This window comes from Rhinopithecus roxellana, chromosome 11, assembly GCF_007565055.1.
Source record: "Rhinopithecus roxellana isolate Shanxi Qingling chromosome 11, ASM756505v1, whole genome shotgun sequence".
NCBI lineage: Eukaryota > Metazoa > Chordata > Mammalia > Primates > Cercopithecidae > Rhinopithecus > Rhinopithecus roxellana.
Window position 1 is genome coordinate 106,575,753 of NC_044559.1, and position 21,767 is coordinate 106,597,519.

General features: G+C 38.8%; 1 protein-coding gene across 8 annotated transcripts in view; it reads left to right on the forward strand.

The window, feature by feature from the left end:
- Positions 1 to 21,767, forward strand: part of ANKRD26 (ankyrin repeat domain 26) — a 101,684-nt gene that overhangs the window by 9,176 nt on the left and 70,741 nt on the right. For 6 of the 8 annotated variants that reach the window (XR_004060008.1, XM_010381434.2, XM_010381433.2 and 3 more), the window contains exons 2-9: positions 2,640 to 2,754; positions 2,917 to 3,090; positions 3,925 to 4,031; positions 7,068 to 7,138; positions 12,914 to 12,944; positions 16,613 to 16,685; positions 18,088 to 18,148; positions 18,241 to 18,443. Coding sequence is in view for 7 of the 8 variants with exons in the window: in XM_010381434.2 (XP_010379736.2) it covers positions 2,640 to 2,754; positions 2,917 to 3,090; positions 3,925 to 4,031; positions 7,068 to 7,138; positions 12,914 to 12,944; positions 16,613 to 16,685; positions 18,088 to 18,148; positions 18,241 to 18,443 (835 nt within the window). In the remaining variant the exon portion in view is untranslated. Of the gene's footprint in view, positions 1 to 2,639; positions 2,755 to 2,916; positions 3,091 to 3,924; positions 4,032 to 7,067; positions 7,139 to 12,913; positions 12,945 to 16,612; positions 16,686 to 18,087; positions 18,149 to 18,240; positions 18,444 to 21,767 lie in introns of those variants that run through there. The other 2 variants (XM_030940571.1, XM_030940572.1) reach the window with 2 other exon arrangements.

The following is a 21,767-nucleotide window of genomic DNA, read 5'->3' on the forward strand; positions in this document are numbered from 1 at the left end:
TAACCTGAATATCTGTTATGTAGCAGACATAGTCTACTATCTCTCTTTTTTTTTTTTTTTGAGACAGAGTCTCCCTCTGTTGCCGAGGCTGGAGTGCAATGGTCAGATCTCAGCTCACTGCAACCTCTGCTTCCCGGGTTCAAGCAATTCTCCTGCCTCAGTCTCCCGAGTAGCTGGGATGGCTAAATTTTTTTTTTTTTTTCTTTTTTGTAATTTTTGTATTTTTAGTAGAGACAGAGTTTCACCGTGTTACCCAGGATGGTCTCGATCTCCTGACCTCGTGATCTGCCCGCCTTGGCCTCCCAAAGTGCTGAGATTACAGGTGTGGGCCACCGCACCTGGCCTATTTTTTGTTGTTGTTGTTGTTGAGATGGAGTCTCGCTTCTTTGCCCAGGCTGGAGTGCAATGGTGTGATCTCGGCTCAGTGGAACCTCCACCTCCTGGATTTCAAGCAGTTCTCCTACCTCAGCCTCCCCAGTAGCTGGGATTACAGGCACATGCCACCATGCCTGGCTAATTTTTATATTTTTAGTAGAGATGGGGTTCTGCCATGTTGGCCAGGCTGGTCTTGAACTCCTGACCTCAAGTGATCTGCCTGCCTTGGCCTCCCAGTGTTGGGATTACAGGCATGAGCCACCGCACCCAGCAACATAGTCTACTATCTCTCAGGACCTTTCCATACTTAAAACCTTTATGTTTACATACCTGCCCAGCCTGAGCAAGTTGAGAGATTTAAAATTAGACTATTAGGGTAATCTCAGTTGAAGCTTTTCCTCCCTCCTCTTATTTATTTTTTTGAGAAGAAATCATGCTTGACACCCAGGCTGGAATAAAGTGGTGTGATCTTGGCTCACTGCAACTTCACCACCGGGGTTCAAGTGATTCTTCTGCCTCAGCCCCCTGAATAGCTGGGATTACAGGCATGTGCCACCATGTCCGGCTAATTTTTGTATTTTTAGCAGAGATGGGGTTTTACCATGTTTGTCAGGCTGATCTTTAACTCCTGACCTCAAGTGATCTGCCTGCCTCGGCCTCCCAAAGTGTTGGGATTACAGGTGTGAGCCACTGCGCCCAGCCCCTCTTTTTAAACAAAAGTGTTTCTGAAGGTAGAAAATTATAAGAGATAACCTTTAACTGTCCTTTTGAAAATTTATGTCTTAAACACTAATATTAGTCATTGGAAATACCTGCATATATTCTATAAATCTAAATATTGAATAAAATGAGCCAACCTATTCATTTGAATCCTGAGTTTCCTTTGTGTTGAAGTTTCCTGAAAACACAGTAAGAATTACTTTGTTTTAAAAGTTTGTTTTTCAATTTTGAAAATGCTTCCAATTAGAGTTGTAATAAATCATGAATTACAAGTGGCATTCCAATGTCAGAGATGTTGAAATGTGAGAAAATGAGCATCTTAGAATCACTGAAATACAGTGTTATCTTTAATTTTATTTATTTTTTTTTTGTAGACAGGGTCTCTCTCTGTTGCCCGGGCTAGAGTATAGTGGCATGATCACAGCTCACTGCATCCTCAACCTCCTGGGCTTAAGTGATTCTTTGGCCTTAGCCTCCTGAGTAGCTGGGACCACAAGTGTGGACCATCATGCCTGGCTACTTTTTAAAATTTTTTGTAGAGATGGGGTCTCGCTGTGTTGCCCAGGCTGCCCAAACTCTTGGACTCAAGCAGTCATCCTACCTTAGCCTCCCAAAGTTCTGGGATTCAGGCATGAGCCACCATGCCTGGCCTTATCTCTGGTCTTTAAAACATACTGTCAACTAGGTATAATTGTGTCATTTCATTTAATTAAACATTTTTGTTAAACAGTAGTAATGGTAATTATATCTAAGAATTATTGAGCTCTTATTTGTGCTAGGAACTGTTCTAAACATTTTGCATAGATTCTCATTTAAGCTTCCCAGTGGTGTCCTATGAGATAGCTACTATTTTGATCCGCATTTTATTGATGAGGAAACTGAGGCACTTACTAAGCCGTAATGAGTAAATGACAGAGCTTAAAGTAGGATTCAACCCCAAGTTGAACTGAATCCAAAGGTTAAGCCTTTTCTATTCAAATAGGTTGCTCTTTCATTAATGTGGTGAGTAGTAAGAGCTAATCAATATTGTACTTTTTTCAGAAAAAATTAAATACTTGTTTTGAAGGTGGAGGATTAACATGTGTATTAGTCTGTTCTCATGCTGCTAATAAAGCCATACCCTTTATTATATGGGTAATTTATGAAGGAAAGAGGTTTAATTAACTCACAGTTCAGCCTGGTTGGGGAGGCCTCAGGAAACTTACAATCATGGTGGAAGGAGAAGCAAACATGTCCTTAACATGGTGTCAGCAAGGAGAAGTGCCAAGCAAAAAGGGGAAAAGCCTCTTATGAAACCATCAGATATTGTGAGACCTCACCATCACAAGAGCAGCAGCATGGGGGAACCACCCCCCCATGATTCAGTTACCTCCCACTGAGTCCCCCTCACCACACATAGGGATCATGGGAACTGCAATTTAGGATTTGGTTGGGGACACAGCCAAACCGTATCAACATGCTATTTAATGTTTATAGTTTTATGAATCATTGTATGTTTTGAGACAGTGCACTACAGTTTATAAAAAGTCCTGTTACTCTCATAGGACAGCTCTACATTTGGCCTGTGCCAGTGGTCATCCAGAAGTAGTAACTCTCCTGGTGGACAGAAAATGCCAGCTCAATGTCTGTGACAACGAAAACAGGACAGCTCTGATGAAGGTATATAGTAGCCAGCTCTTTCAGCATGAGATGGATTTGACTTAAATACATAGAATGAAAATGAATTTATCTCATTAAAATATAACTAATTGGTGAAACCTGTGGTGTGTTTATTTTGCATTCCTAGAATTTATGATCTGTTTCTTGGTCTAATACTGGCAGGCTGTACAATGCCAGGAAGAGGAATGTGCAAGTATTCTACTAGAGCATGGTGCTGATCCAAATCTTGCCGATGTCCATGGCAACACTGCTCTCCACTATGCTGTCTATAATGAGGACATACCATTAGCAACAAAGCTGCTTTTGTATGATGCAAATATTGAAGCAAAAAACAAGGTATAGATCAACCAACTTTATTTTTACAGTATTTGAAATGCATTTGTTTCAACAGCGACATATGTAAGGCTTAGTTTTCCATATTTGGAAGTGCAAGCATTCCCTGAATGAAAGTATTTTAAAATAACTTGTCTAAGATTTTACTTTAAATGTTTATACTTATTAGGCAGTGCACCTTTTTTATGCATTTATTGTAAATACTTGTGAAAACACAATTTGTTACAGGCAAATCTTTTTTTGTTGTTGTTTCTTTTTTTTTGAGACAGAGTCTTGCTCTGTATCCCAGGCTGAAGTGCAGAGGCACGATCTCGGCTCATTACAACCTCTGCCTCGGCCTCCTGGGTTCAAGCAATTCTCCTGCCTCAGCCTCCCTGAGTAGCTGGGATTACAGGCACCCACCACCATGCCTGGCTAATTTTTGTATTTTTAGTAGAGATGGGGTTTTGCCATGTTGGCCAGGCTGGTCTCAAACTCCTGACCTCAGGTGATCCGCCCACCTCGACCTCCCAAACTGCTGGTATTACAGGCGTGAGGCACTGTGCCCAGCCTAGAAGCTCTTGGTTTTGATGGGAAACAATACAATAAATACAACATGCCATGCCAAATGGTGTGATAGAAGCAAATATTCTTAGAACCGGTAAACATTTGAAGTGAGTTTTGGAGATGACTGGAGTTCATGTGGTGAGGCAGAGGAGGGGTGTTTCAAGGGAAGCAAGTGTTTTTTATTTGTTTTCTGTTTTATATGTTTCAATTCATAGGATCTGACATAGGGTTTTCAGTTCAGCCAAGAAATAGTCATTTTATGCATTTTAAATTGTTTTTGCTGTCTCACAGGATGACCTCACACCACTTCTACTTGCAGTAAATGGAAAAAAGCAGCAAATGGTGGAATTTTTAATAAAGAAAAAAGCAAACGTAAATGCAGTGGATAAGTTGGAAAGGTACAGTAGCTGGTTTTGTTTTCTTTTTTAAACCTGTGTGTTTAAAAGGTTTTTTAGATCTGCGTTTTGCATGTTACAGATTTTTTAAACCTGCTGGTTTTTCTTGAGGGGCAACAGTGATTCTGTTGCTGTTTCTCACTCAAGTCAGAAATATTAATAAGAAGGTTAACATAATTATGGGGATATAGTGACAAATAGCAACACAAATCATGTAGAAAAGCAGTTGCTTGGATTGGGCAATATAAAAGACTATACAGTAGGATTCCTCTTCTCATAATATTGACTGATGTTTGTTATTTGTAAACCCATGTTTTTGGCCATGTGATCTGTTAGCTAAAGAGGTTTCTTACCAGTTTTATAAGTTTTATAAAATGTGGACTTTAACTTTTAGTTTACCTTTTTTTTTTTTTTTTTTGACATGTAGTCTCCCTCTGTCACCCAGGCTGGAGTGCAGTGGCGCAATCTCGGCTCACTGCAACCTCCGCCTCCCAGGTTCAAGCCATTCTCGTGTCTCAACCTCCTGAGTAGCTGGGATTACAGGCATGCACCACCGCGCCTGGCTAATTTTCGTATTTTTTTTTTTTTCAGTTGAGACGGGGTTTCACAATGTTGGTCAGGCTGGTCTCGAACTCCTGACCTCGTGATCCGCCCGCCTTGGCCTCCCAAAGTGTTGGGATTACAGGTGTAAGCCACTACACCCGGCTACTTTTTACCTCAATATTGAACTTCTTAACCCTTTTATGGTGATGTTCTAACCTCTGTTTATGCGCTTTTGCCTTCAGAAATGCTGTATGAAACATCAATAGCAGTTTGAAATCATTTTTTTGGGTGCCTCTTTGCTTTAAGTTGCTGTGTTCTTTGGAGAATACTTAGGTTATCCCTAGGTGACTATTGATTGCTATTACCAGATACTATAGTTTCATTATTTTTTTCCTTTTCTATTTTTAGTATATTTTGATGTTTTTATTTTTAATTGGTATGGGCAAAGGGAAGAAAGACAGTTTTAACTGGATAAACTTTTCCTTTATTGAAGACAAGCCATAGATGGGTGATAAAGAGAAAAGAGGCTTTAAATTCACACAAGACTGGATTTAATTCCTTGCTTTCCCACTTGTTAAGTGTGTAAGCTTGGGGAACTTACTTATCACCAAATATGTTTTCTGATATGAAAAAGGGGATACTAAATATATCTCAAGGTGGTTGTATTTAAGTAAGATTATATAGCATTTAATTCGGTGCCTAGCCCACGCTTATTGGCATCATTAGCTGAAACCACTGTGACTCCTATTATTACCATTATTGTTATTATTATTTGAGACAGGGTCTAGCTCTGTCACCCAGGCTGGAGTGCAGTGGTGCCATCTTGGCTCACTGCAACGTCCGCCTCTCGGGCTCAAGCAATCCTCCTGCCTCAGCCTCCTGACTAGCTGGGACTATAGGCATGTGCCACCACACCCAGCTAAGTTTTGTATTTTTTGTAGAGATGGGATTTTGCCATATTACCCAGGCTGGCCTCGAACTCCTGGGCTGTAGTGGTCTCCCCATCTTGGCCTCCTGAAGTGCCTGGATTATAGGCATGAGCTGCCGCACCTGGCCACCATTATTAGTAATATTGTTTTAAGCCTGCAGGTAGCTCTTATCTGACCCCTAGCTGACTTTCAATTGTAATATATTATATCAGACTGGAGAAGAAATGGAGAATTCTTCATTTAAATCTTTGCCTACTTTAGATAAGTAAACTCAGCATAGGTTTTTGCCATCAAAGGACTTCTATATAATACCCCAGTGAGACGAGAGGCCTCTTTTTTGTCCCTTCCTTTTAGCCTTGGTGGTAATTTACAAAGATGAGCACACAAGATGCTTATGTCTGTTAGTAGATGTAAATAGTTAATTCTACACAGACAGTCAAGATACTAAATTGGTAAAGTATATCAAATTATCTGTGTACATAACTTTATTAAAGTTCCTGGGATGAAATTATCTCTCTTATTTATTTTTATTTATCTTTTCTGCCCTTGCTGTGATCAGTTAGTTCAGTAATAAGGGACAATTCTGTTATCTAGTTTAATGAGATGCTATATTTATAAGTGAATTCAGTTACAAATTATGAAATTTACTGAGATTGGAAACCACAAAGAATAGAATAACTAATAACCAAAATTAGGACTTAGTAATATTTTCTGAGAGTGGCAACATTTGAATATTAGAACCTTTGGAGAAATGTTTAATTGGGTTTTGTTTGGGATTCCAAAATAGTTTTAGCAAGAAAATTCAGGAACAAATTATTCTATTTCTTTACTATTTCTCTGAGCATTTAAAAAGTGTTATCTTGTTAAATCTTTATAACCCTAGTGAAATAAGGCAGTAAAATCCTTATTTTTTAGAAGATGTTGAGCCTAAGAGAAACTTGTTGTCCAAAAACAAATAGCTGTTGGTTACAGAGCTAGGACTTCTTCTGGGTTCAGAACACTTTCCATTATGTCAAGCTAACTCTAGTTAATTTGCTGAGCTATACTTCCCTTACTTCATAACTATTTCACCTTACTGTTTTTCTTTAATTTGAAGCTTAATAAGAAGTTTGGGCCAGGTGCAGTGGCTCACGCCTGTACTCCCAACACTTTAGAAGGCCGAGGCAGGCGAATCATGAAGTCAGGAGTTCAAGACTAGCCTGGCTAGCATGGTGAAACCCTGTCTCTACTAAAAATACAAAAAAATTAGCTGAGCTTAGTGACGGGCACCTGTAATCCCAGCTACTCGGGAGGCTAAGGCAGGAGAATCACTTGAACCTGGAAGGCGGAGGTTGCAGTAAGCCGAGATCATACCACTGCATTCCCGCCTGAGCAACAGAGTAGGACTCTGTCTCAAAAAAAAAAAAAGACAGTTTGTAGAGCTTACATATTTGAAGTGTATGTGATAATTAAAGTTCTGCTATTAGCTCTGATATTGGCTGAAATACTCTAAGATTTTGAGATATTTGGTAAATTTTTTTGTATCAGTATTCAAATAATTTTATATATTACATTTTTCTATACATAGCAGTCACCAACTAATTTCAGAATATAAAGAAGAAAGAATACCTAAAAATTCTTCTCAAAATAGTAATTCAGGTAAGACTTCCGATAGTGAATTACTCTTGGTAAATACCATGGATAAAAAAGTAGAAGTAAGGAAGTGTTGATCACAGAAAAGCAGTTAAAAAAATCAGTGTATAAGGTGCATGTGTATTTTTTCTTAATTTCTCTTGGTAATCTAGAATTCAGAATTATTTAAGAAGTTACTTGTAGTTATTTATTATGTCAAACGGTACTATCTGAAAAAAGTTCATTTACTTAGTTATCATTTCTAAATTCCTATATGAAATTTTTGTATAAATAGGAAAAAAGGTTTTTAAGTTAGTATGTTGTGTATTTCCTTTATAATCACATTATAATGAAGTAGACTTGTTATAAAAAATGGATATTCTATTTAATTTTTATAATAAATGGTTTGTGTTTATTAAATGAATATTAATTATAGTTGACCCTTGAGCAACGTGCATGTTAGGACTGGTGATCCCTGTGCAGCTGAAAATCTGCATTAACTTTCGACTCCCTCAAAACTTAACTACTAATTGCCTACTGTTGACTGCAAGCCTTATGATAATATAGTCAATTAATATGTATTACGTATACGTATTATATAATGAATTATAGTAAAGTAAGCTACAAGAAAGAAATTATTAAGAAAATCATTAAAGAAGAAAAAATGTATTTACTACTCATTGAGTGGAAGTTGATTATCATAGAGGTCTTCATCCTGCTTATCAACATCTTGAGTAGGTTGAGAAGTAGGAGGAAGAGGAGAGGTTGGTCCTGCTGTCTTGGGGTGGCAGAGGTGAAGAAGTCCACATATCGGTGGACTTGTGCAGTTCAAACCTGTGTTGTTCAAGTGTCATTACATAGTGATTTGTGTCACTAAAAATTAACTATCTTTAAAAGTGGGAACTCAACAGTGTCTTTCTGGTACCATAAACAAATGGCAGTAAGAACTGCAGAACTTAGCCAGTGTGCACCAATACCAATAGGAAATTATTTTTTAAAGATACTGAATACAGAAGTCAGAAAAGCAATTCCTTGTTGAGAAGCACAAGTCATATTACTTATTCTTAAACCAACAAAGTACTGATTTTCTTCAGCCTAAGTTGAAATAGAATGCTTCTGGCCGGGTGCGGTGGCTCACGCCTGTAATCCCAGCACTTTCAGAGGCCTAGGCGGGTGGATTATGAGGTCAGGAGTTCAAGACCAGCCTGGCCAATATGGTGAAACCTTGTCTCTACTAAAAATAGAAAAATTAGCTGCGTGTGGTGGTACACACCTGTAATCCCAGCTACTCAGTAGGCTGAGGCAGGAGAATGGCTTGAACCAGGAGGCGGAGGTTGCAGTGAGTTGAGATTGCGTCACTGCACTCCAGCCTGGGTGACAGAACGAGACTCCATCTCAAAAAAAAAAAAAAAAAAAAAAGGTGTGTTCTTCTGTCTGCTGGATAATTATGATGATAACAGTAATTTTGTTAGAACAAAACACTCTGTTATCATTAGCCAAAAGATTATCATGATGAATATTCAAGTATCTCAACTCTGGGCTCAACGAATTATAATGAAAGTACAAAAATGTCCAATGGGAGACTCTTAAAAAAAAACAGGAAAAAAAAAAGGAAGTGCAGAAATGTTTCTTTTTTTTTTTTCGAGATGGAGTTTCACTCTTGTTGCCTAGGCTTGAGTGCAATGGTACGATCTCGGCTTACTGCAGCCTCCGCCTCCCAGGTTCAAGGGGTTCTCCTGCCTCAGCCTCAGCCTCCCGAGTAGCCAAGATTACAGGCATTCGCCACCATGCCCGGCCAATTTTTGTATTTTTAGTAGAGACATGGTTTCACCATGTTGGCCAGGCTGGTCTCAAACTCCTGACCTCAGGTGATCTGCCCGCCTTGGCCTCCCAAAGTGTTGGGATTACAGGCTTGAGACACCGTGCCTGGTCAGAAATGTTTCACCATAACAAAAATGCTACTATGCTACTATGCTACATTGAATGCATTGTATAATCTGAACTGCATAAAGACACATTTAATTTAGTACATATTTATCAAAGAACTTTTATAGGTCAGGTTTTGCAAGTTGCAAGAAGCATGACTATGGAACAGATATAGTTTTGGTCTTTAAAGTTATCATAATAGAATAGAGCTGTTCCTATTTCATTTGTGGTTTTTCAATGAAAACATTGTAATTGATTTCTATAATTGTTTACTTAGCAAATCACTGTCAAATATCTTTTAGGTACTAAGCATTTTTCTAATGTTACAGAATGCAAACATTTTATTTCTTTATTTCTTTTTTTTTTTTGAGACGTAGTTTTGCTCTTGTTGCCCAGGCTGGAGTGCAGTGGTGTGATCTTGGCTTGGCTCACTGCAGCCTCCGCCTCCCAGGTTCAAGCGATTCTCCTGCCTCAGCCTCTCAGGTAGTTGGGATTACAGGCATGTACCACCACACCCGGCTAATTTTGTATTTTTAGTAGAGATGGGGTTTCACCAAGTTGGTCAGGCTGGTCTTGAACTCCTGATCTCAGGTGATCCACCCATCGTGGCCTCCCAAAATGCTGGGATTACAGGTGTAAGCCACCATGCCCAGCTTCTTTTTTGTATTTTTTTCAAATCCACATCAGCTAACCACAAAATACAAACATTTAAAAAATAGACTCAGGTGCTTATTATGATCATTGTAATTTTTATTGTTTACTACTTTATTCAGTGCTTTTTGTGTGCCAGAAGCCCTCTGGGAGCTTCTAATTATCATTTATTCTGTATTTATTATGTATTATTATGTGCCAGGTACTTTATGGTAAAGGATTAAAGTTTTAAAACAGTGGGTGTTTTAAAGATATAGAGTAAGCATGCAGAGTGAGTAGAAGTTTGCCAGGTACAAAGTCAGAAGAATGATCCTTAACAGAAGGAACAGCTGACAAGATTCCATGCTTGGCAGAAGGAACAGCAAATCTAAAGCTAAGACACTTAAGTGAACTTCACAAGGGTTTATGGGTGTTCAGTTTTGCTAGTGCAAAAAGTGTAATATGGAAGTGGTTGGGAATGTGGTGAATACCTATCTAAGGCAAACTTATGAAAGATTTTTTTAATAGTTCAGCGTAGATCTTAGCCTGTAGGCCATATGAAATTTATCAGTTAAAATGCTTTTGGCTGCAAATAATGGGTGACCTAACTAGAAGTGCTAAAATAATAAGAACCATAGTTGTTTTGGTGATTCAGTGATGTCATTGGATCCCACTTGTTGTCCTTCTTTTAGCTGTGCCCTTGGCAGTGTTTTCGTTCATATCTCCCTTCATGGTTGGCTAAGTAGCAGCTCCAAACATCATGTTCTCACAAAAGTATAGATCTAACAGCTAGAAAGACTGCTTTTCTTTGTTTCTTTTTTTTTTTTTTTTTTAAGACGGAGTCTTGCTCTGTCACCCAGACTGGAGTGCAGTGGTGCGATCTTGGCTCACTGCAAGCTCCACCTCCCGGGTTCACGCCATTCTCCTGCCTCAGCCTCCCGAGTAGCTGAGACTATAGCACCCACCACCACGCCCGGCTAATTTTTTTTATTTTTAGTAGAGACAGGGTTTCACCATGTTAGCCAGGACGGTCTCGATCTCCTGACCTCGTGATCCACCCGCCTCAGCCTCCCAAAGTGCTGGGATTACAGGCAGGAGCCACCGTGCCCAGCCCATGTTTCTTTTAAATAGGAAGAAAACTCAGAAGCTTGCAGTGGACTTCCTATTTTATTTTATTTTATTTTATTTTAATTTTTTCAAGACAGTGTCTCACTCTGTCACCCAGGCTGGAGTACAGTGGCGCAATCACAGGTCACTGCAGCCTTGACTACCAGGCTCAGGTGATCCTCCCACCTCAGCCTCCTGGATACCTGGGACTATGGGTGTACACCATCACACCTGGCTGATTTTTTATAGAGACGTTTCATCACGTTGCCCAGACTTGTGTCAAACTCCTGAGCTCAAGCCATCTGCCCGCTTTAGTCTCCCCAAGTGCTAGGATTACAGGCATGAGCCACCATTCCCGGCCTCCTATCACATTTTATTAGCTGGTAACATCACATGCTCATTTTTAAACCAGTCACTGGGAAAGCAAATGTAATTACTGTAATTAGCTTAAAATAATCATTTCTTTTTTTGGAGCTGGGGAGGGTATTGGGATGCTAAATATCCAAGTAGGCTTGTGTTTTTCCAACAGGAAAGATTAAAGAATGGCTATTGGATAGGGAGTCAGCAATGTTTGCTGCAGGGATTCATTGGAGAATTTTAAGCATGGGAATCACAAGATTACATCTGAGTAGTAGGGCATTCTGGCTATGGTGTAAAGCAGGGATTGGCAGCTTTTCTGTAAAGGGCCAGACAGAAGATTTTTAGGCCATGTATTTTTTTTTTTTTTTTTAGTTGGAGTTTTGCTCTTGTTGCCCAGGCTGGAGTGCAATGGCGTGATCTTCGCTCACTGCAACCTCCGCCTTCTGGGTTCAAGCAATTCTCCTGCCTCAGCCTCCTGAGTAGCTGGGATTACAAGTGCATGCCACCATGCCTGGCTAATTTTTGTATTTTTAGTAGAAACGGGTTTTTTCCATGTTGGTCAGGCTGGTCTTGAACTCCTGGCCTCATGATCTGCCTGCCTTGGCCTCCCAAAGTGCTGGGATTACAGGTGTGAGCCACTGCACCCGGCCTAGGCCATGTAGTCTTTATCATAGCTATGCAACCCTGCCATTGTAAGATGAAAGCAGTCATAGATAATATGTAAGTTAATAACATGACTGTGCTTTAGTAAACCTTTATTTACAAAACCGTATGGCTGGCTGGATTTGGCTTGTGGCCTCTAGTTTGCTGGTCCTTCATATATACAGGATAGATGGAAGGTAAGCACGTAAAGAGATTGGGAAACAAAGGAAGCTTTTGCAGCAGTCAAAGCCATAATTTCATTGTCACTAATCCTTGGACTGGTATTCATCCGTTATGAGGTTTTCACCATCCATGGTGAAATACATACAGTTAGGAAGCTCAGTTTATTTATTTTATTTTATTTTATTTTATTTTATTTATTTATTCTTTTAGAGATGAGGTCTCACTATGTTAGGCCAGGCTGGTCTCAAACTCCTGGCCTCAAGTGATCCTCCTGCCTAGGCCTCCCAAAGTGCCGGGATTATATGCATGAAGCACTATACCTGGCCAGTTTATTCATTTTAAAATGTTGGTCTTTTTCTTCATATTATGACTTTTTAATTAGTTTTGCTTAGTTTTTTTTTTTTTTTTTTTTTTTTTTTCATTTAAGGAATAACATTTAAAGTGCATGGGGTTTTTTTTTTTTCTTTGTGAAAGCCATCAGTTCAGAGTCCATGTTTAACTAGGAAATATAAACATATTAAGTAAATACTATATTAAGTAAATAACACATTAAGTAAATGTGTTTATATTTCCAGGGGTAGTGGAAATGTAAGGCAGAGGCAGAAAAGCAGTACAGTTAAAAGGATTTAGTGATTATTGAGTGTAAAGAGTTAGGGGGCAGAGACGAATCTCAGATGATTCGTAGATTTCCAGGTTGTGCACAGGCGTTTAAACTGGACACCAGGAGTAGGAAATTGTCAGGTGAGTAGAGAAGACTGGCAGGTCTTCAGGGAAGATTAACTTTTTTCTATAATGTGAGTTTAATGGAATATTTATGTAGGATATTAATTCTATTATAGTCTCCAGATATGGTCCCAGAGGGATACTTTGTAACAAAGCATCGGTCTTATGCTTTAAATTATATGTATTTTTCTATTGTTGATTTAAAATGTGTTTTACTTTTCTCTTTAATAGTGGATGACAGCTCTGAAGACTCCTTAAGCAGGTAGTATTTTGCAGATTTTTTAAAATATATTTAAAGGAATACAGAGAAAAGAAACTGTCTGTTGAGTGCTCTACTCTGGGCTAGACACCATATTATGTGTTTCTCCATATAGTCATCCCAACAGCTTTGCAAAGTATCTGTGCTATTATAACCCAACTGTGTGGTTCAGAGAGGTTGATTAATTGGCCCATGATATCACAGTTAGCAAGCAACCGACCCATGATTTGACTCAGCCTGCTTGGCTCCCAAATCCCTTCTCTTGCCCCTCAACATAGATTGATAGAGACCTATGCAGGACTGGATCAAGGTACAGGTCCAAATCAGATCAGTTCAGAGACCTTCATTTAGTTATGTGTTAACTCTCAGAGTTTTTCTTAGGAGCCTGGTTAATCCAACAATTTGTCCTACTATGTTTGATAGTTGCAGTGGTAACTACTTTGATTTTACCATCAAATGTTTTAGGCCAGACCTCACTTAGCTGTGGCCACAGGGCCATACATTTTACATAAGCAGACCACCCAAGTCCTAGAAAGGAATTATTTTATTGTAAGTGAAGGCTATCTACCTGTAGACCATATTGTGTTAATTGTATTTAGCATGTAGTTAGAGGATATTTCAGATTTATTTCTCTACCTACTGACTTCCCAGTTTGGTTTTCCCTTTAGGCTAGTACTCCAGCTCCATCTGAGTTGCTAGAAAGGATATGATTTTGTTTCTCTCTCTTTTTTTTTTAAATAACTGCACAGGGCCAGGCCTGGTGGCTCACGCCTGTAATCCCAGCACTTTGGGAGGCTGAGGCGGGCAGATCACGAGGTCAGGAGATCGAGACCGGCCTGGCTAACATGGTGAAACCCCGTCTCTACTAAAAATACAAAAAAATTAGCTGGGCGTGGTGGCACGCGCCTGTTGTCCCAGCTACTCAGGAGGCTGAGACAGGAGAATCTCTTGAACCTGGGAGGCAGAGGTTACAGTGAGCCAAGATTGTACCACTGTACTCCAGCCTGGGCGACTGCGTGGGACTGCATCTCAAAAAAAAAACAAACAAAAAAAATCAAACCAAAAAAAAACAAACAAAAAAACTGCATAGTATTCTATGGTATATTTATACCACATATTCTTTATCCAGCCAACTGTGTTCTATTATATTTTTCCATTTCTGCCAGCTGTATTCCCCATTTTCCTATCAACAGAATCAAAGCACCTAGAATTTCAGGATTTTAAGGAATCAGACTAATCAGAATGCTATCTAGTACTTCAATCTGTGTTTAACATTTTGGTCAAATGGTTCAGATGGAGAACCTGAAACTCAGATTAAGGGGATTTATTTGGATATGATATTCGAACTCATTTCAGAGCCTAGTACTCTTCCTTCTTTATCATCCTACAGGTTAATATTTTAATAATAGAAAGGGTGAGTGGATCTAGTGAACCCAGTGGAAGAGGAAAGAATGGAATTAGCAGAGGGAGGCCAAGTTTGAAGAGAAACAATACTGGGTTGGATAGGAACAGGGCTTTTGGAAAAGAGGTCAGAATATTGGGGTTTCTGACAAGTTCGATAATGATAAATTATAGGAATGAAGGATACAGGATGTTGGGAATTATCTAGAAAGGCATATTAAAATAGAGGGTTCAGGGGAGTCCTGAACAGGTTGTTGCTTTTCTTGTATAATTGGAAGAACCGATCAACTCTCAGGGTTTCTACTGAAAAATGTTAAAATAATATGAGCCACTGGGAAGAGTCTCTACAGCCAATAGGAATGTGCTGTGGCTACTTCTGCCTCAACTTATAGAGCGATGGCTTTGAGCCCTCAAGTACTTTGGAGCTGGAGGCTGCTGAACTACGTAGATCTGTGGCCCAGGGCAGGTGTCCTCTCACCTCTGCCTCTTTTCCCAATTCTCTTCTTTGATGTCCTTCTCATGGACATGTAGGGTAGGGCAGGACTAAGATTGGCTGGCAAGTCAGTCATGGAGCTACCCAACTCACGGAGTTGGGTAGTTGGTAACATGCCTGTGCTGGTGGCAGATGACGGAGACTCCATTTAGCTTGTTTTCCAGGAGCAGAGAAATAGAGAGCTCCTACTCTTGGGCATTTGAGACCATCCTTTCAGGAATTTGTGCTTTCATAGGCTGAAGACTTAAAGGTTGGAGGTGCTATGGAGCCCTGCGGAAGAGGGATCTGTAAGTGGGAGCTCATAGGAAGGAAGGTGTTTAGATAGTACTTAGGGAAATACAGGTACAACTACCAGGACTCCTTCTCCAGCAGTCTCTCTCTTTGGGTATCTGAGTGCCTATAAATATTTTTAAGGGCTTGCTAGTTTAAGGCGGGACCTCTATAGGGAAAATAATTGGATTTTATAACTTTTAATGTTTTAGTTTTTCTAGTATGAGTAGTCCCAAAAACAGCATATACATTTGTGTTTTGACTTTTGCCCATCTAGCTTTCAAACATTTCAGACATTTCAGGGGACTCCCTATACTGTTTTAGGGTGAAGGGAAGCAATGAGGCCTTAAGTGGTTTTCATGTTGAAGAACCAAGACTGCCATTTTTGAGTGACACAGATTAGTCTTTGAACTGGAGATAGATATGTGGAGAAGGGACAGTGTATCTTTCTACCTTGTTTTATTTATTTATTTATTTTATTATTATTATTATTATTTTTTTTTTTTTTTTTTGAGACAAAGTCTTGCACTGTTGCCCAGGCTGGAGTGCAACGGCACGATCTCAGCTCACTGCAACCTCCACTTCCCGGGTTCACACAATTCTCCTGCCTCTGCCTCCCAAGTAGCTGCGACCACAGGTGCACACCACCAAACCTGGCTAATTCTTTATATTTTTAGTAGAGACGGGGTTTCACTATCTTGGTCAGACTGGCGTTGAACTCCTGACCTCATGATCTGCCTGCCTTGGCCTCCCAAAGTGCTGAGATTATAGGGATGAGCCACTGCACCCAGCCTATTTATTTATTTTTATTTTTTGAGACAGTGTGTCACCCAGGCTGGAGTGCAGTGGCATGATCTCCGCTCACTGCAGTCTCTGCCTCCCGGGTTCAAGCGATTTCTTGCCCCAGCCTCCTTAGTAGCTGGGATTACAGGCATGTGCCACCAGGCCTGGTTAATTTTTGTATTTTAGTAGAGACAGGGTTTCGCCATGTTGGCCAGGCTGGTCTCGAACTCCTGGGCTCAAGTTATCTGCCTGCCTCCACCTCCCAAAGTTCTGGGATTACAGGCACGAGCCACCACATCTGGTCTCCACCTTGTTTTAGATTATCAGATTTATGCTGGTTCAGGTAACCAAAGTTAAATCAGCCATTAATTGGATTTTCAGTTCAGCCTTCAGGACAATTTGTGAAGACAAAGTATTCACAGGCTCTGCCAGTGTCTTGGCTGTCACTATTGGTTATAGAACTAAGGTTGAGTCTTTATTGAATGTTTCACAGTTTCGGAGAGGTAGAGGCAGCAATAGGTAACTAAAATCGTTTTCAAAAACAAGGTCAAATTTTAATTAGATCAGGAAGCATCATTTAATATACAGATAGTTGACCTTTCACCAGGATTTGGTTTTTTTGGAGGGGGCATCCAGATCGAAAATTGTAAGCTGGTTTTTGTTTTGTTTTGTTTTGTTTTTAAAGAAATGAATTCACTCATTTTTATATATTTTTGTTCTAAAGGCTTTCTGGCAAACCAGGTGTTGATGATTCATGGCCTACCTCAGATGATGAAGACCTCAATTTTGATACCAAGGTAAAGTACTCTGTCATGAACTTAATTTTCTTACGCTGAATCTAGTTTCGTATAGTATTCTCTTAAAATTTAGCAGTGGTCTACTTATTATTATTTTCTGTTCGTAATGGAAAGGTGGTCAGAGGAAGCCATTTTATAGAAATGTGGCCAGTTGGATTCTTCTTTTTTTTATGTTTTTTTTTTACTTTGGTAAATAACAAAGGATTGATAAATAATTTGAGGGAGTGGGGATTGCAAAAAAAAGAATATTCTGGAAAATACATAGTGACAGGAAAATTATATTGGGAAAAGTTTTCCTGTAATAGAGGAAATATGAAATTTGGTCAAAGTTTATATGGATAAGCATTCCTACTATGATTTTAAAATCTTTTTCCATTTTTCTCTGTAATAAGAATGTTACAACTTTCAGGAAGTATTAGATAATCATTTTTAACTAATTGGATGATTTAAAATTAAACTCTTTACTACAGAAGTATTTTTTAAAAAACTGGTTGTAAATACTAATCAGTATTATCAGGGACATTCTATGAACAAAAGCCTGTGTTACAGGTGTGTGTTTCTCCATGTGCCTTATTATACTTAAAGCTTTTCCTTTTCTTCCTTGACTTAAGCTCACACTTGATTGATAGTCATGCCTCTATTTTTTTTCTCCCTACACTTTCATCTTTTAAAAATGATTTATCTCAGCCTAAATGTTTCCTTACAGAATACATTTCTTCAGTGTCTGTTTTTTCAGTCCATGTCTGTCTCCATTTGCAGCATAGTTAGTTGCAGCTTTCTATTTAGTAGTTCTGTGTGGCTTTTGTTCAGCAATCATCGCCCCACAAGGATTATTTTTGTTTTTTTTCTCTTTCTTGTAAGGAGCTGAATTTATACAATCGTTTACTTTTAGCTTTTTGACAGAATAGAAGCAGCCTATACTATTTGCAATGCCAACCCACTTAAATAAGATACACTAAGAATAAAATGCTCACAGTTTTTATCACAAGAGGTAATTCATACAAATATAAATTATGCATACACTTTTCAGAAAATAATATGTAATTAATTTAAATGTCTTAATGTTTGACTTTTATAATACTTTACCTAGGAATAAATTTTCATTCTAGGCTACTGTGGTTAAGAAAATAATTGAATAGATATCATAGTATTTGTAAAATAATCAACTAGGGGTAAGGGGAGTAACCTTTGGAGGATATCTGTATCATCTCTCATAATCCTTACCCCATGAGAAGATGTAGTAAATGGCAGAACTGAGATTTAAATCTACCTCTGAGTGACTCCAAAATCTGTGTTCTTTGTGTTAGATCATGTAGTAATTTGTCACTGTCTATTACAGTCATTTGATCAAATTTGATACTTGTTATTTTTAAAGCTTGTTATTCTTATTTTTGTTTTCTAGAATGTCCCAAAACCAAGCTTAGCAAAGCTAATGACTGCTTCTCAGCAATCCAGGAAAAATCGTAAGCTGTTTGAAAACTGATTATTCTTGTGTTATTCACTGATTCTTAATTACAAATATTTTCATTTACTCTTTATTTTGTTTTTGCTGTAGTGGAAGCAACATATGGCATTGTGAGAACAGGAAGTAGAACTTTGTTTGAGGATAGAGATTCTGATAGTCAAGATGAAGTTGTGTGTGAAAGCCTTCCTACAACATCAGTCAAAGTCCAGGGCTTTTCTCATCCTACCTGTCAATCACCTGACCCTCTTCCAAAACCTTCCCACAAGTCGTTAGCAAACCCTGGTCTTATAAAGGTAAGTTGTTTTTTAAAAAACTTTTTTCACGTACCCTTCCCCTGCCCCCACAATCTTCATAATGATGCATTATTGAGATGATCATACGGTTTTTGTTTCTGATTCTGTGTATGTGATGAATCACATTTATTGACTTGCATATGTTGAACCATCCCTGTATCCTTGAAATGAAACCCACTTGATCACGGTGAATTATTACCTTGTGATATGCTGTTGGATTCGGTTTGCTAGTATTTTCTTGAGGACTTTTGTATCTATATTCATCAGAGATATTGGTCTGCAGTTTTCTTTTTTTTGTTGTGTCCTTTTCTGGCTTTGGTATAGTGTGATACTGGCTTCATAGAATGAGTTAGGGAGGATTTCCCCCCTCAATCTTTTGGAATAGTTTCAGTAGAATTGTTACCAGTTCTTTTTTGAATGTCTGGTAGAATTTAGCTATGAATCCATGTGGCCGTGAGCTTTTTTCTTGTTGGCAATTTTAAAATTACTGATTCAATCTCACGCTTATTACTGGTCTGTTCAGGATTTCTGTTTCTTCCTGTCTCAAGCTAGAGAAGTTATATGTTTCCAGGAATTTATCTATTTCCTGTAGATTTTCTAGTTTGTATGCATAGAGGTGTTTATAGTAGTCTTGAATGATCTTTTGTGTTTCTGTGGTATCATTTGTAATGCCTCCACATTCATTCCTACTTGAGCTTATTTGTATCTTCTCTCTTTTCTTAGTTAATGTAGCTAGTGATCTATCAACTGTGTATCTTTTTTAAAAAATCGCCCTGCACTGTGGCTCACTCCTGTGATCCCAGCACTTTGGGAGGCTTAGGCAAGCAGATCACCTGAGGTCAGGAGTTCGAGACCAGCCTAGCCAACATGGTAAAACTCTGTCTCTACTAAAAATACAAAAAAATTAGCCGAGCGTGATCTTGGGTGCCTGTAATCCCAGCTTCTAGGGAGGCTGAGGCAGGAGAATCACTTGAACCCAGGAGGTGGCGGTTGTAGTGAGCCAAGATCGTGCCATTGCACTCCAGCCTGGGCGACAAGAGTGAAACTCTGTCTAAAAAAAAAAACCAAACAAACGAAAAACAAACTTTTTGTTTCATTGATCTTTTGTATTTTTTTTTTTTTGGTTATAAATACATTTAGCTCTGCTCTGATCTTTGTTATTTCATTTCTTCTGCTAGCTTTGGGTTTGATTTGTCCTTGTTTCTCTAATTTCCTGAGGTGTGATATTAGTACTGATTTGCTATAACAGATTTTAATAACTTGTAGCACTGTTACTTATTTCAAAACATTTTAAAATTTCCTTCTTGATTTTATTACTAACTCCGAAATCAAGAGCAGATCATTAAATTAAATGGAAATTACCATATGTTTGTATAATTTTGAGAGTTCCTTTTGGAATTGATTTCTATGTATTCTGCTGTGGTCTGAGAAGATACTTCATATGATTTCAGGTTTTTTTAATTTATTAAGACTTGTTGTGTGGCCTGTCATATGGTCTGTCTTGGAGAACGGTCCATGTGCTATAAGAATGTATATTCTGCAGTTCTCAGGTAGAATGTTTGGTAAATATCTGTTAGATTCATTTGTTCTTGAGTGCAGTTTAAGTCCAGTGTTTTTTTGTTGGCTTTCTGCCTTGATTACCTGTCTAGTGCTGTCAGTGGAGTGTTGAAGTCCTGTACTGTTATTGTCTTGCTATCTCTTTTCTTAGGTTTTCTTAGGTCTAGTAGTAATTGTTTTATGAATCGGGAGCTCTGAAGATAGATGCATATATATTTAGAATTTTTAGATATTATTGAATTGATCCTTTTATCATTATATATGTGACCATTTTTATCTATTTTTACTGTCGTTGCTTTAAACTCTGTTTTATCTGATATAGAAATAGCTTCTCCTGCTCACTTTTGGTTTCTCTTTGTGTGAAATATCTTTTTTTTTTTTTTTTTGAAACGGAGTCTCGCTCTGTGGCCCAGGCTGGAGTGCAGTGGCCGGATCTCAGCTCACTGCAAGCTCCGCCTCCCGGGTTTACGCCATTCTCCTGCCTCAGCCTCCCGAGTAGCTGGGACTACAGGCGCCCGCCACCTCGCCCGGCTAGTTTTTTGTATTTTTTAGTAGAGACGGGGTTTCACCGTGTTAGCCAGGATGGTCTCAATCTCCTGACCTCGTGATCCGCCCGTCTCGGCCTCCCAAAGTGCTGGGATTACAGGCTTGAGCCACCGCGCCCGGCCTGTGTGAAATATCTTTTTCCACCCCTTTATCTTGAGAGTACAGGAATCCTTACATGATAGGTGTGTCTCCTGAAAACAGTAGAGAATTTGGTTTGTGATTTTTAAAAATCCATTCTGCCAACCTGCATCTTTTAAATGGAGCATTTAGACCATTTACATTCAATGGTAATATTGAGATATGAGGTGCTATTCCAGTCATTGTGTTGATTGTTACTTAGCGACTTTGTTTCCTCTATTATGTTTTGTTTTATAAACCTTGTGAATTGTATGCTTTCAGAAATTTCTAATCTGTTTTGTATCAACTTTTTATTTCAATATTGAGAACTTTTATATGTATTTCTTGTAGGGCTGGTCTAGTATTGACAGATTCCCTCAGCATTTGCTTGTTCAAGAAAGACTTTATTTTTCCTTCATTTATGAAACTTAGTTTTGTTTGATACAGAATTCTTGGCTGACAATTTTTTTCCTATTTAAGGAGGCTGTAGATAGGACTGTAGTCCCTCCTGGCTTGTTAAGGTTTCTGCTGAGAAGTCTGCTGTTAGTCTGATAGGTTTTCCTTTACAGGTTATTTTTAAAAATTATTTTTGTTTAGTTTTATTTTATTCTTTTTATTTTTATCTGATTGGATTAATTTGAAAGTCTTGTCTTCAAACTCTAAAGTTCTTACTTCTGTTTAGCATAGCCTACTCTTAAAACTTCCCACTACTTTTTTTTCCCCCCTTGAGACAGAGTCTTTCCCTGTCACCCAGGCTGGAGTAGCATAATGTCAGCTCACTGCAACTTCCACCCGCTGGGTTCAAGCACTTCTCCTGCTTCAGCTTCCCTAGTAGCTGGGATTATAGGTATACACTACCACGCCCGGCTAATTTTTGTGTTTTTAGTAGAGGCAGGGTTTCGCCATGTTGGCCAGGGTGGTCTCAAACTCCTGACCTCAAGCGATCCACCCACCTTGGCCTTCCAAAGTGCTGGGATTACGGGCGTGAGTCACCACACCCGGCCCCCCACTACATTTTGTAGTTCCCTAAATGTGTCTTTCATTTCCAGAAGTTCTGATTGGTTTTTCTTTAAAATATCTTTCTCTTTGGAAAATTTTTCATTA